Source organism: Trematomus bernacchii, unplaced genomic scaffold (genome assembly GCF_902827165.1).
Source record: "Trematomus bernacchii unplaced genomic scaffold, fTreBer1.1, whole genome shotgun sequence".
NCBI classification, from domain to species: Eukaryota; Metazoa; Chordata; class Actinopteri; order Perciformes; family Nototheniidae; genus Trematomus; species Trematomus bernacchii.
In genome coordinates, this window is record NW_022987534.1 from 64023 (window position 1) to 78942 (window position 14920).

The window sequence follows — 14920 nt, forward strand, 5'->3', positions numbered from 1 at the left end:
TAAAAAACGACTATTATGACTGAATTAAAAGAGTTTGACAGTATTTTAACACTCATGTAGCCATGTTTGCAGCCCTGTTCACTGGGTAAGAAGTGAATTACCCTCTCCTGTTGAATTAAAACATTTCCCACGACTCTAACCACTAATGTACACATGATTCAGACACTTATTCCTGGGTAAATATGTTATCTTTTCGCCCTGGGTGTGTGATACAAGTGAAGCCACACTTAAAACCTCCTGAATTAAAACATTTCCCACTACTTTAAACACTAATGTACCCATGTTTTGCACACTTATTCCTGGGTAAATATGTTATCTTTTCACCCTGGGTATGTGATACAAGTGAAGCCACACTTAAAACCTCCTGAATTAGAACATTTCCCACGACTTTAAACACTAATGTACCCATGTTTTGCACACTTATTCCTGGGTAAATATGTTATCTTTTCACCCTGGGTCTGTGTATTTCTGCCTGTGAGTGTGATATCCTGCTTAAAGCAGTGATTCTGCTGTTTTTAGCTTCTTGTACATTTAACAACATAAATATGATTAATATATACATTTTCCTGTCTATACTGACACGTTTATGTCCATAACTCTGTATGTTTATGTCGTCCAATGTACACTATGTACACTATGTCGTCCAATGTACACTGTCTAAAAGCTAACAGCAGTGACTCTGCTGCCTGCATTTAAACAAATTCACCAGTTTATAACATTACTTTAGCCCTGATCAGAGCCATGTTTTCTGGGTAACAGCGAGGTGCTGTACCCTGGGTCTCTGGGTCTATGGGTATCTGATAGCCTGCTAGAAGCAGTGATTCTGCTATTTTTAGCTTCTTGTACATTTAACAACATAAATATGATTAATATGTACATTTTCTTGTCTATACTTTTCATTTCATTTCATTTCAAACCTTGATATAAACAGATGGTCCCATTGAGATCATAGATCTCTTTTTAAAGGGAGACCTGCAGATACTGACACGTTTATGTCCATAACTCCGTATGTTTATGTCGTCCAATGTACTCTGTTTAAAAACGACTATTATGACTGAATTAAAAGAGTTTGACAGTATTTTAACACTCATGTAGCCATGTTTGCAGCCCTGTTCACTGGGTAAGAAGTGAATTACCCTCTCCTGTTGAATTAAAACATTTCCCACGACTCTGACCACTAATGTACCCATGATTCAGACACTTATTCCTGGGTAAATATGTTATCTTTTCGCCCTGGGTGTGTGATACAAGTGAAGCCACACTTAAAACCTCCTGAATTAAAACATTTCCCACGACTTTAAACACTAATGTATCCATGTTTTACACACTTATTCCTGGGTAAATATGTTATCTTTTCACCCTGGGTGTGTGATACAAGTGAAGCCACACTAAAATCTCCTGAATTAGAACATTTCCCACGACTTTAAACACTAATGTACCCATGTTTTGCATACTTATTCCTGGGTAAATATGTTATCTTTTCACCCTGGGTCTGTGTATTTCTGCCTGTGAGTGTGATATCCTGCTTAAAGCAGTGATTCTGCTGTTTTTAGCTTCTTGTACATTTAACAACATAAATATGATTAATATATACATTTTCCTGTCTATACTGACACGTTTATGTCCATAACTCCGTATGTTTATGTCGTCCAATGTACACTATGTACACTATGTCGTCCAATGTACACTGTCTAAAAGCTAACAGCAGTGACTCTGCTGCCTGCATTTAAACAAATTCACCAGTTTATAACATTACTTTAGCCCTGATCAGATCCATGTTTTCTAGGTAACACAGCGAGGTGCTGTACCCTGGGTCTATGGGTCTCTGAGACCCTGCTAACAGCAGTGACTCTGCTGCCTGCATTTAAACAGATTCACCAGTTTATAACATTACTTTAGCCCTGATCAGAGCCATGTTTTCTGGGTAACACAGCGAGGTGCTGTACCCTGGGTCTATGGGTCTCGGAGACCCTGCTAACAGCAGTGACTCTGCTGCCTGCATTTAAACAGATTCACCAGTTTATAACATTACTTTAGCCCTGATCAGAGCCATGTTTTCTGGGTAACACAGTGAGGTGCTGTACCCTGGGTCTCTGGGTCTATGGGTCTCTGAGACCCTGCTAACAGCAGTGACTCTGCTGCCTGCATTTAAACAGATTCACCAGTTTAAGACTGCATGATAACATGCATTGTAGTTTTGGCACATGTTTAGATTCTGCTATTTCTGCTGAAATAGCACATTGTGAACTACCAGTTTTCATTAAATGACTGTCTCCTGAATTAAAACATTTCCCACGACTTTGACCACTAATGTACCCATGATTCAGACACTTATTCCTGGGTAAATATGTTATCTGTTCACCCTGGGTGTGTGTGACACAAGTTAACTGTGTCAGCCTGCTAACAACCACCAGTCTGCTGTCATTTTAAACATGCTCCCCGACTTTTTAACACACTTTTACCCATGATTCAGACACTTATTCCTGGGTAAATATCTTATCTTTTCACCCTGGGTGTGTGTGACACCATCTGGTGGAACATTTGTGAATTACACTCAAATCCAAAACTTTAATGTTTTTTAGCTTAGCGAAATAATGGTTTAATGACCCCAATGTAATGACCATTTATGATTCTGCAGACGTTGTCTACACGTGTATCAGAACGGCTTATTTGTTTTAGAAAACTCGTTTAGTAAGGTTTTTTTTTGTCAATATGAGATGCACTGTTTGTATGTCCCATGTACATGTCTGTACATATGGCCTCACGCACTACTAATGGAGGGTTAGTAGACTAAAAGCTTTAGGAATCCAAAGTACAACATATAATAAGTACCCTGTATCAAGATTGATGCAAAACAAGTGACATTTGACCTTTTTAGAGAGGTTTAGCACAAAAAAAACACTTCTGGGGTCATTTGGGTGGATTTGACCTATCTCTGGCCCCCCTTGGTCGATTTTGCTGATTGACATCTCTTTTTAACCGCTAGAGCCAATGGAATCGAGGGAAAGTTCCACATACACTCACACGTTACCAAATAAGGAGTGAGAGAGACGCGTAGCAAAACCGGAAGCTGCGCTAACCTCTGGTGGCTACCATTAGCAGCTAATTTTTCTTCTCCGATTTATGCATAAAAATGGAATTATGGATTATCAATAATTTGTTCAAAGTGACAGACACATTGGTATAACCTATGGATTAATCTTCTGCCGCGTTTTTTCTCGTTTTAACCTGTTACGCACGCCCCCCCCCGGTACCGGGCGGATAAACGCGTCATTTGCAGGAAACAACGTCTAAGGAATCTTAATATTTAATAAAACTATGAATGTTTTATATCCATGTAACGGGAAGAAACTCAGCTAACTGATCTTTTTAAAAAAAAAATCCTAGCACTCTGAATTAGCCACGAGCGAATTTGTTTTTACCTAAAACGGCACTTAAACTCACAATAACTCCCTTATTACTTATCCTAGATGCACAGCCAACCACTCGTTTTTGGTGTCCTGGAGACACTGAATCTAGTGGTTGCCACCTCAACACTCAGTGATAAACATTAGCGACGCTATAAACGAAAGCGTACATCATAACATGTGGAGCTAAGTAGCTAGAAACGCTAACATGGCTTACCTTGGTCAAAACTGGTCTTCAATGGCATTAAAACGATAAAAAAACGATGCTGCAGTTAATCCATAGGTTCATCCAATGTATCTGTGCCCTCTTTGAAATTATTTCTGATAATCCATAAGCAATAAAACTGCTTTTTAGTTTCCAAATGCCAGAGCTAGAATGTCCCTCCACTCTGCTGCACATTTACATGCGCGCAGCCCCCACCTTTTCTCTTCACAACGTCTGTGTGTGGGAGCCTCCCTCTTCGATTCCATTGGCTCTAACGGTCAGAAAGAGGTGTCAACCATCAAAATTGAGCAAGGAGGGCCAGAGATATGAAAAAAAAAACATTTTCACCCAAATCACCTCAGAGGTGAGGTGGTTTAGGCTAAACCTCTTTAAAAAGGTCAAATGTCACTTGTTTTGCATCAATCTTGATACAGGGTACTTATTATATGTTGTACTTTGGATTCCTAAAGCTTTTAGTCTACTAACCCATCATTCAAGGGTAGTTTTCACTATCTGTAAAAAATAATTTTTGGACGGACACTATAATTTACAGTTTTTTACTATGTAAAATCTGAATTTTCTTTAAAATAAAAAACATTTATATTGATTCTGACACTTCTACATTCAACTCACAGATGTAACCTTGCTTTGATAAAAGAAATTATTCATATAACCCTTTTAGAAGTTAGGTTGTAGTCATTTGTTTTGGGCATGTCATTTTCGAGCCTGAAACATGAAAAACAGGCTTGGTGCTTAACAGGTTAATACCATTGAACACGACTTTTGATCAGAATAACAGCTAAGGTGAGCATATCTCCGTGTTTTGCTACCTAAAGCTACTCGTGTGTTGTCTGTATTTGCTTCCCCTGTCACGAGTTCTGATAGCTCAGTGATGATCCTTATATTTCTATAATATGTGGACTCTCAGGATGTTATCTAAGCTTGTTTGTGCAGATCCAATAAGTATATCGATCGGTATGGCTAGAGTTCTGTAATAACGGCCTTAAGATCTTTTCGCTCGTGGCTAATTCAGAGGCTCGGCGTTAGCTTTGTGGTTTTTTTTTGCAAAAAAAAAAAAAAGATCAGTGAGCAGAGTTTCTTCCCGTTACATGGATATAAAACATTCATAGTTTATTACATCTTAAGAAGCCCTCAGACACTTTTGCTTGCAGATTTTGTGGTTTCGGCCCCTTCGGCGGGTCCGTGGGGCTTAAGAGGTTTTTAACCCCTGTGATCACTGGCCTTAGCGTCTTGCGGGCCAGTGAAGCTCTAGGTAGCGTCTTGCGCCTAAGCTTACAGAGGCCGAAGAGAGCGTGTGGCTGTCCTGCCGGCTCAGGCGTTTTGTAAATAATGTACATTTGTATATATTTCGTTTGTAGCACGGGCTTGGGCCCATTGGGTTGTGTATGTGGTTGGAGCACTGGTGATGGTTATCTGCCAGCTGTTGAAAAGTGCATTGTATCTAGAGTAAGCCAGCTGTTAGTGAAAATCCCTGAAAGTTGTCTTTTTTAATCAAAATAATAAAACTGGGACAACAGAAGCAATTTCCATATTTAATTTCGTGGAAGGCAATATATTTTTGAAAATAAACATTTTTACCCAAGACCACAAGAAAAACGGTCAAGTTTAGTCCTAAAAGTGAATGTCAGCTCTCAGGTTTCAGGCCCCCTTTTTGTTATATTATATTTGGTTATTTAGTGTTTATTCTACTTCTATCTAACATTAAAATTGTTAATGCAAAACACTTTCTTTTAAAAACAGCACATTCACACTAAACCTGCATGGAAAGGAAATCAGTGCTGCGATAGATTACCTCTACGGGTTTAATTATTAGGTCGGTCACAACATTTGCAGAAACATGCAGGAACCAGCAGATGGCAGCAGAACCAAACAGTTGTTGGGGGGGGGGGGGGGGGGTTGCTTTAACTGCACACACCTCCACCAGAAGGCTTTAGTGCAGGGTTAAAGCATTACAAACAAAATGGACTATCACTGAGTTGTTGGTAGAAGCAGGTTCACTGAGGTTTCATCTTTTTTCTAGATACCTTTGATGAAAAACGATGTAAAGCATTACCAAGTGGACAACAGTCCTAAAAGGCTCCAGCTTGTGTCACCTAATTTAATAATTAATAAAAGAGGCCAAAAGGTACCAAAATAGTCTAATTTTGATTGAGCCTGCCCAAAGTGACCAATCTTAGTAACAAATATGTTCTTGGAAAAATATTTCCCCAAGGCAAACGTTTTGGACAAAGAACTGCCGATCTTAACATTAAACATTAAAGTTAAGGCAGGGGGGCCAAACATAGAAACTTGATAGTTTATTAATTCCCATAATCCTCAGCTGCACTGATAATTAGCTAATGTTAGCATGCTTCAAGGTTAAACTAACATGTTCCACATTTCAAACAATAGCATTTAATTTAAGTAAAGGTGAAAAAGCAGGGACTCACATGGCTGTAGACTGTTGTTTATTGAATATATTACATCATCATTACATTGTCATTATAGTTCCAAAGGGTGAATGCTTCACAACTAAATATTAAAACACAATGACAACAGTAAGTGGTTTAACATCACAATGCCTAACATACAGTACACCTGAAATCCTGTCAAATGTACTTTTTACGAGGATATGTTAAAACAAATACATTTTAATATTGACCTTAAATATGCATGAATAGGCAGCACATAATATGTGTTTTAACAGAATAGTAATATTTTAACATTTGAGGGAAATTCAAGCCAAATCTGAGTTAAATCAAGCATATACAATATTGTTGTTGTGCTTTATGTTGATCTCTATCTATTCATATATCCCTTTAAATAATTATTATAGGAAACACAATCTAACATGGTCAACATATTCCTTTTATATTTCAGCAGCAGGACCCTTCTTCAGAAATCTTAATATGACTCCTTTGATTTGAGGCAGACCCAGGCCATAAACGATAGGGTTATTGAGGGGGGGAATGATCAGATACTCTAAAGACAAAATAACTGTGATGCTTGGATTCAGTTGATCAGCCTCAAATCGAGTCAAAGACAACTCGCAGAAGAGAGAGATGGAGTAGGTCATAAAGGTCACAATGTGAGGCAGGCAGGTTTGTAACGCCTTTCCTCTGGATTCAGACGAGCTCCTCCTGCAGACCAGCAGAATCCGTAGATATGTGTAGAGGACGAAGAACATGGGGATGAAGATGCCGGTCACCGTGAGAAACTGACCAGCTATGTTGTTCGGAGTGGTGTCCACACAGGAGAGCTGCACCACAGGCCAGTTAGAGCAGAAAATCCTGTTCAGTTTATTTCCACACAGCGGTAATTTAACAGTAAGATAGAGACAGAAGCCAATAGTAAACACTGGGTAGAAAACAGCAACAAGCACAAGAAACTGTACCTTCTTAAACGTCATTTTACTGTGATAGTGTAAGGGCTGACAGATAGCAATGAATCTACCGTAGGCCATGATGGTGAGGATGGTCAGCTCACAGGAAGCATAGGTGTAAATAACATACATCTGAATAAAGCATAATGGACGTTAGGGGTGTTGAAAATAATCGTTTCTACGATGCATTGCGATGCAGACGTGGACGATTCGGTATCGATGCAGTGACGGAAGATAACCGATTATAGCGTAGTAACGTTGCTTCCTGATTTTCCGGCCGCGGCTTTACTATAACGTTTTTTTTTCTGTCACTTTAATATCAAATCGGTCGGTGACGCAGAGATCAGGGAACAGACGTGACAGCGGCACAGCAACACCAAACACGGAGCAGTCTGCTTTATCCACCAACACAAGAACACCAGTCCAGAACCAACAGCAGAAGGACCCGCTCTGAATCACTCCGTGTCGCTGCGGCTCAGAAACACAAGGATTTATGTTTTTCAAAAATAATCGCGTTACAATCATGTCAGGTTTTTGGTGGATTTAATTAAGTCTTGGATTGCAGAGTATGAATGTCCTCTAGCAATTTGCAGACGATATATACGTGTGTAAAGTTTGTGAAGGCAGGAGGAAAAAAGCTTCCGCGATCACCGTCTCCTCCGTTCCTCCAAACCCCGCCCCCTCCCTGAAAATAATGAGTGACAGGCTGATAGTGACCCGATAGAAACTTTATTATTCACTTAATCACTGATTGAGATATGTTGAAGCTAACTTAATCTCATACATTCATGGGATTTATGTAACAGTAAGACAGAGAATGTAAGTGTGCACCCACATGCACTATTTTTGTTTGTATATGCTATTGTAAATACTCCTGTTGTCTGCTGTGTTCAGACTCAAGTCCTGTGTGTGATGCCACATTCAGGACATTCAGTGTCCTCTCTTTAACAGAAGACCGTAGCTAGAAGCTGCAGCTAGACTGCAGAAGCATTAGTTTTTTGTTTTTGAGGATGGAACAACTTCACACACAGATATAGGGAGGCTAGACCTATACAATTCATTTATTTTGGTTTGTAAATTAATGTCAAGACATTTATGTTATTGATTTCTGAAGCACTTTCTAAATAATAAAAAGAGAGTTCATATGTATTTACTGCATGTATGCATTGATGAAAAAGAAGCCATGTGCAGTAATATAGAAAATTGAGGATGCAACGCATTGGTATGAATCGTGATGCATCGGGATATCGAATTGAATCGAATCGTTGACAGGATAATCGTAATCGAATCGAATCGTGAGACCAGTGAAGATGCACAGCCCTAATGGACGTGAGACCAAATGAGAGTCAGAGACGATGTCCTGCAGGAACCTGGGGAAGAATCCAGCTGAGCCATACAGAGAGTTTACACACAGACAGCTGATGAAAATATACATGGGCTGATGCAGAGACTTCTCCAGGAACACTGCCAGAATAATGACCATGTTAGCAGAGACTAAAGTCACATAGATGAACAGACACAAGATGAAGAACAGGTATCTGAGGGGCCCAAAGTCTGCAAACAGAGTCAACTGAAAGTAGGGAGGGTTCAGGCTGCTGTTGCTCTTCATGTCTGCTCCAAAGAGAGGAACAATACAGGAACTGTTAATGAGAACTTCTTAGCAAAATGTCAGATATTAATACAAAATCAGCCTGCGTGCATGCATGTGAATTTCAAAATCTCCTACAGTTGTATGTGACCATGTTAAATATGACATCTGGGAAAATCTCACCTCCACATACAGTAGTTCACAGACTTATTCAGGCTCTCTATATCTGCGAAGAAAGGGGGAATATAAATGCACAATAAGGGAAATGTTCAAAGGAAAATGTCGTAATTCAACACCTACAGTAATACAAAAACACAATAAGCGTGCGTGCATGTGAATTGCGACCTTCCTAACACTTGTACTTGACAATATTGAATTTAACTTCAGTTAGCTGGAGAAGAGAAGCACACACATGAAGGGCAGGAAAAAAGTCTCATAAACTACATGAACCACCAAGATGGTAATTCGCATTGATTTAAACATTATTTCACACTCCTACACATTGCCTCCTTCATGTTTGCAAGTTGGCCTAAACAGAGAACACATTCATAGACAGAACAAGAGTTATAGAAAGGAGATGCAAGACTTAAGGAAAGGTCACAAGCAGACAATAATCAATATAATCTAATTTGAAGTAAATAAAATATAAGTGAGAATATATTCTTTCCTTATGTTAAATACATATATGTGCACAAATACTTGCATGCAGAACCAGTATACACATGTATACAGTATGATTATCTACCTGTGTCAAGGTACTAACAATAAATCAACATATGTTACTCAGCATGTTAGTGAGAGCTTTGACATGATGAGAGGAAGCCCCCCCCCGGTTATGATCCACACTGGTGTGTGTGTGTGTGTGTGTGTGTGTGTGTGTGTGTGTGTGTGTGTGTGTGTGTGTGTGTGTGTGTGTGTGTGTGTGTGTGTGTGTGTGTATGTGTGTATGTGTGTGTGTGTGTGTGTGTGTGTGTGTGTGTGTGTGTGTGTGTGTGTGGGCCCACAAATGACCCTCATTACATCAGCTTCTGTGAACCCTGCTCTCATCTGAAAACAATGCATCATATTACTTAGAGAAACACACACATACACACACACACACACACACACACACACACACACACACACACACACACACACACACACACACATACACACACATACACACACACACACACACACACACACACACACACACACACACACAGTTACATCACTTTAGGTCATTTCTGATAACGATGTCACCACATCTTGACCTCTTTGACCTTAGAGTGTAAACGTTAAGGCTCTTTATTACTCATTTTGATGATATGTCAACTCATTTGGTTGGTTTATCATCATTAACTCACACACATGTTATCGTGGAAAGGTCAACTTGAAGTTTTAGAGATGTTTGAGATGACCACACTTGGAAATGCTGTGCAGTGTTACAGACTAACTTCAATACAAAACTGCTCCCACGGTGATCATCTGTACCAAACAGAAAGTGGACCCTTTTAAAGCTCAGAGCTTTTCCTTTCTGACCAAGCTCTGATTTGAATTAAACTACCAAACAAGAGGCATATAGAAAACTCTGAGGGGCCGTACGGGCCGTAATTCATACTGGTCCTCTCACGCACATACTTTCTCCTTTTACATTCATACATTTTCACTGTCACACACATGTATATTTACACTCACACATTCATACATTTTGTTCTCATATTCATATATTTTAACGTTCATATTTATATTTTGCTCTCATGCACATTAATTCAATGCTTACATTTAATATTATAAATAATATATGCATGTCTGAAGACAACATATGTATGCAAGAGAAGAATGCATGTATGTGTGAGAGAAAGTATTGTGGAAACGGAAGGAGTATGGTTGAAACGGAAGGCAGGTCATTATCGCGCTGTGATTGGCTCAGAAGGTCGAGCGGGGCGGGCTCATGCTCAGAATTTCAGATTCAAATCAACATGATGGAGGGAGATGAATCCGTGGGCCTTTCTTATTTCTCTATATCTATATCCTGTGTTGGCCTAACTTGCTCATCTGTGTGCAACTTTGGGCTGAATGCCATGCATGAAAGCTGCTATATAAATTATTATCACTCTTTCACTCTGAGACTCACAAGGCAGTACTAGATTTAGTAATATTACCATGAATCTAGATATTTATTTACCATATTTTATTGGAAAACATCTCTGAAACTCTGAAAAAATCATATTGCTAGTTTACCATAAAAGGCCAATTCGACTGATTGGTTGAGCATATTTTCCAAGCGTACACACAAGGGAGGAAAACGTCAAGGCATCAACCAAGCGTTTGTTTCTAACGTCCACCAGGAGCCCGTGAGCACATCAAAAATCTGCCCCGAGGAGGTGAAAATAAATGTCTGCTGTAACGAAGTCCCAGTTGAACTGCTGCCCCCAACACATAAACACATAGGCCTCACGCCATAAGTGCGGTCCGTGCCCCCCTCGAGCGACGTCCTCCCTTGACGCAGGAACCACGCTCCGTTGAGCGCCCGTGTCACAGAGAAACCAGCTTCCCGAGACACTGTCTCTAACGAAGAGAAGCCTGCTCGTGCCGCCACCGCTCAGGGCCACTACCGAGCGCCGGCCCTCTCTTTTCCCGGAGGTTTGTAGCTGCAGGGAGCGATGCACTTCTTCGCCTTGGCCCCGAACCGGCCTGGAGCTGCCGCGGTCTGCTCCCCCCAAGCCCTCCTAACTGGCAAGGGGGCACTGAGCGTCGCAGCCAGCACATCTGCACCGGGCTGCTGGATCGCCAGGAAGAAACGCTCTGCCTCCTCAGCCAGGGTGCAGGGTTCAGTAATGGTCGTGTTGGCTAGCGCCGTCTGAACCCGGGGTGGCAAGTGGCGCAGGAACGTCTCCACAAACAAAATCCAGGGATCTTCCCCCCCCAGCAGATTCAGCATCTTCTCCATGAGCTGGGATGGCTTGCTGTCCCCCAGACCCTGCATCTCAAAAAGCTGGCGAGCCCTCTCCTTAGCAGATAAGCTAAATGTCTTAAGGAGAAGGGCTTTAATCGCCTCATATTTGCCATGGCGTGGGGGATCTGCGACAAATCCAACCAACCTGGATGACTTGGAGCTCCCCAGCGCCGCCACCACGTGAAAATACTTCAGGTCCTCATCACGGACCTGGCGGCAGGCAAAGTGCGCCTCCACGTGTGCGAACCACGCCGTGGTGGCATGTTCCCAAGACTCCGGCAGTTTAACATAAACATTTCGATCAGCCATGTTCAATAAGTCTTCGGAATCTATCTTGAAAACGTCAGGGTCACCAGTGTAGAGCCGATGAATGGGAGTCGGAGGCGGCGTGTTGAGTATGGAACTCCACACTTTATTTTCCATTAGTTTACAGAAAGGTAGGAACAACGTCATTACATGTTACTCAAGCTAGAATGATAACCAACCACAGGTGCGCTCCCTAAGAGGTCCTTGGCGCAACACACTCTCTATAACACAGTGAATTATGTCCTGTAATGTTCAACCACATTATAATATTAAATGTAAACATTGATTGAATGTGCATGAGAGCAAAATGTATAAATATGAGCGTTAAAATATATGAATATGAGAGCAAAATGTATGAATGCGTGAGTGAAAATATATACATGTGTGAGAGTGAAAATGTATGTATATAAAAGGAGAATGTATGTGCGTGAGAGGGCCAGTATGAATTACGGCCTGTACGGCCCCTCATATATGTGTGTGTGTGTGTGTGTGTGTGTGTGTGTGTGTGTGTGTGTGTGTGTGTGTGTGTGTGTGTGTGTGTGTGTGTGTGTGTGTGTGTGTGTGTGTGTGTGTGTGTGTGTGTGTGTGTGTGTGTGTGTGTGTGTGTGTGTGTGTGTCTGTGTGGGCCCACTAAAGACAATCATTACAACAGCTTCTTTGGACACTGCTGTCATCTGAAAACATTGCATCATGTTACTGAGACACACTCAAACACATACAGACACAAACACACAACACACACACACACACACACACACACACACACACACACACACACACACACACACACACACACACACACACACACATACAAACACAAACACACACACAATATGGATTTTGGATGTTTGAGTGGATCACAGAAAACATAATTATGTCTCACTTTATTATTATTTATGTTAATTATTATAACGTGTTACATCATATTATTTTGTATTACTCTGTATATTATATAACCGTTTCTTATATTAAATGATTTTATAAAGTTGTTGTTAATGTGTTTGCTAACAGGCCAAAGTTTCTCTCCTCAGAGGACTAAGGAGAAACCGAGCTGTTGACCGCCTCGGACCAATTACTGAGATAATCACCTCAGCTACTCAGCAGCTCAGGTGAGTGTGTGTTGTGTTCGTGACAACAGAGAGCCCCCCCCCCACCCCCCTGAGACTCACTGGGTCATAATTAGCTCTATGTACACTGGCTGTAGTCCGGAGAGGGGGGGGGAGGGGCTCTAATGACCCTCATTACATCAGCTTCTGTGGACACGGCTGTGATCTGAACACATTGCATCATATTACTGAGAGGCCAACACACACACACACACACACACACACACACACACACACACACACACACACACTTTCCAGTCTTACCTAGAGACACAACTAAAACTAGACATTTTTGTATTTGCTAAACGTTTATGTGTAAGAAAGAAAATATTTTTGCTGATTAATGATTTCGGGGAAGCCCTAAAGACCCTCATTACATCAGCTTCTGTGGACACTGCTGTCATCTGAATACATTGCATCATATTACTTAGGTGCAAACACACACACTCAGACACACACACACACACACACACACACACACACACACACACACACACACACACACACACACACACACACACACACAGAGTTACATCACTTTAGGTCATTTCTGATAACGATGTCACCACATCTTGACCTCTTTGACCTTAGAGTGTAAACGTTAAGGCTCTTTATTACTCATTTTGATGATATGTCAACTCATTTGGTTGGTTTATCATCATTAACTCACACACATGTTATCGTGGAAAGGTCAACTTGAAGTTTTAGGGATGTTTGAGATGACCACACTTGGAAATGCTGTGCAGTGTTACAGACTAACTTCAATACAAAACTGCTCCCACGGTGATCATCTGTACCAAACAGAAAGTGGACCCTTTTAAAGCTCAGAGCTTTTCCTTTCTGACCAAGCTCTGATTTGAATTAAACTACCAAACAAGAGGCATATAGAAAACTCTGCCTCGTGTTCTTCCTGTCTTTGGAACACCTTCTGGTCTCTTTAAGGGCCACAAATACATCGTTTCTCTATGTTTACCAAAAGCTCAGGAACATTCAAGAAGATATTCTGCAGATTCATTGACCATTTTTAATCGAGGGGGAGACCCTCATTCCATCAGCATCTGTGGACACTGCTGTCATCTGAATACATTGCATCATGTTACTGAGAGGCACGCACGCACGCACGCACGCACGCACGCACGCACGCACGCACGCACGCACGCACGCACGCACGCACGCACCCACGCACGCACGCACGCACGCACGCACGCACGCACGCACACACACACACACACACACACACACACACACACACACACACACACACACACACACCACACACACACACACACACACCATATCTTGACCTCTTTGACCTCAAAGTGTAACACACAAAAGACTTCTGTTTGTGACTTCCAGATCTCTTCTGTCTGTATACTCTGTCTTGATGCAAAACAAGTGAAATTTGAACTTTTTAGAGAGGTTTAGCAAAAAACATTTGGGTGGATTTGCCGTTTCTCTTGAACCCATTGGTCGATCTTGGTGATTGACATCTCTTTTGAACCGTTAGAGCCAATAGAATTGAAGGGGAAGTTCCTAAATCCACCCACACGTTACCATTGAGGAGTGAGAGTGATGCGCACGCAGTTTGCCCAAACCGAAAGCTATGTTACGCTCTGAAAACTGAAAAACTGAAAACTAGGCTTATTGCTGATGGATTATCAGTAATAATTTCAAAGTGACACAGACACATTGGATTAACCTTCAGCAGCGTTTTTATCGTTTTAATGCCATTGAACAGAACTTTTGATCAGAAAAACAGCAAAGGTAAGACTATTTGCCGTTTTTGCTCCGTAAAGCTACGTCTTGTGTTGTCTTGGTTTGCCTGAGCTGCCGCGAGTTTTGGTCGCATAGTGATGATACTTATACCTCTAGAATCTGTGGAATCTCAGCTATAATCTGATATCTTGTTTGTGCAGATCCGATAAGTACTAAAGTATTTATGCCATGAGTTCTGTGCTAAGTGCGTTAGCATTTTTCCGCTCAGG

The 14920-nt window shown here is 41.2% G+C and overlaps 1 protein-coding gene across 1 annotated transcript; it reads right to left on the reverse strand.

Annotated features, from left to right (window-relative positions):
• Nucleotides 1–6481: 6481 nt before the first annotated feature.
• On the reverse strand, nt 6482–8603 carry LOC117476136 (olfactory receptor 51L1-like). Its single transcript, XM_034122517.1, has 2 exons — nt 8326–8603; nt 6482–7148 (listed from the first exon to the last, which is right to left on the reverse strand). Exons 1-2 carry the CDS (start codon nt 8601–8603, stop codon nt 6482–6484), a joined length of 945 nt encoding a protein of 314 aa, XP_033978408.1.
• Between the last annotated feature and the right edge of the window lie 6317 nt (nt 8604–14920).

Bases quoted from the DNA above. Each gene is read 5' to 3' on its own strand.
- LOC117476136 (XM_034122517.1), bottom strand. From the start codon at position 8,603: ATGAAGAGCAACAGCAGCCTGAACCCTCCCTACTTTCAGTTGACTCTG. The intron at 7,149-8,325 runs ACGTCCATTAGG...TCAACACCCCTA, and splicing joins TCTGACTCTCATTTGGTCTC to ACGTCCATTATGCTTTATTC.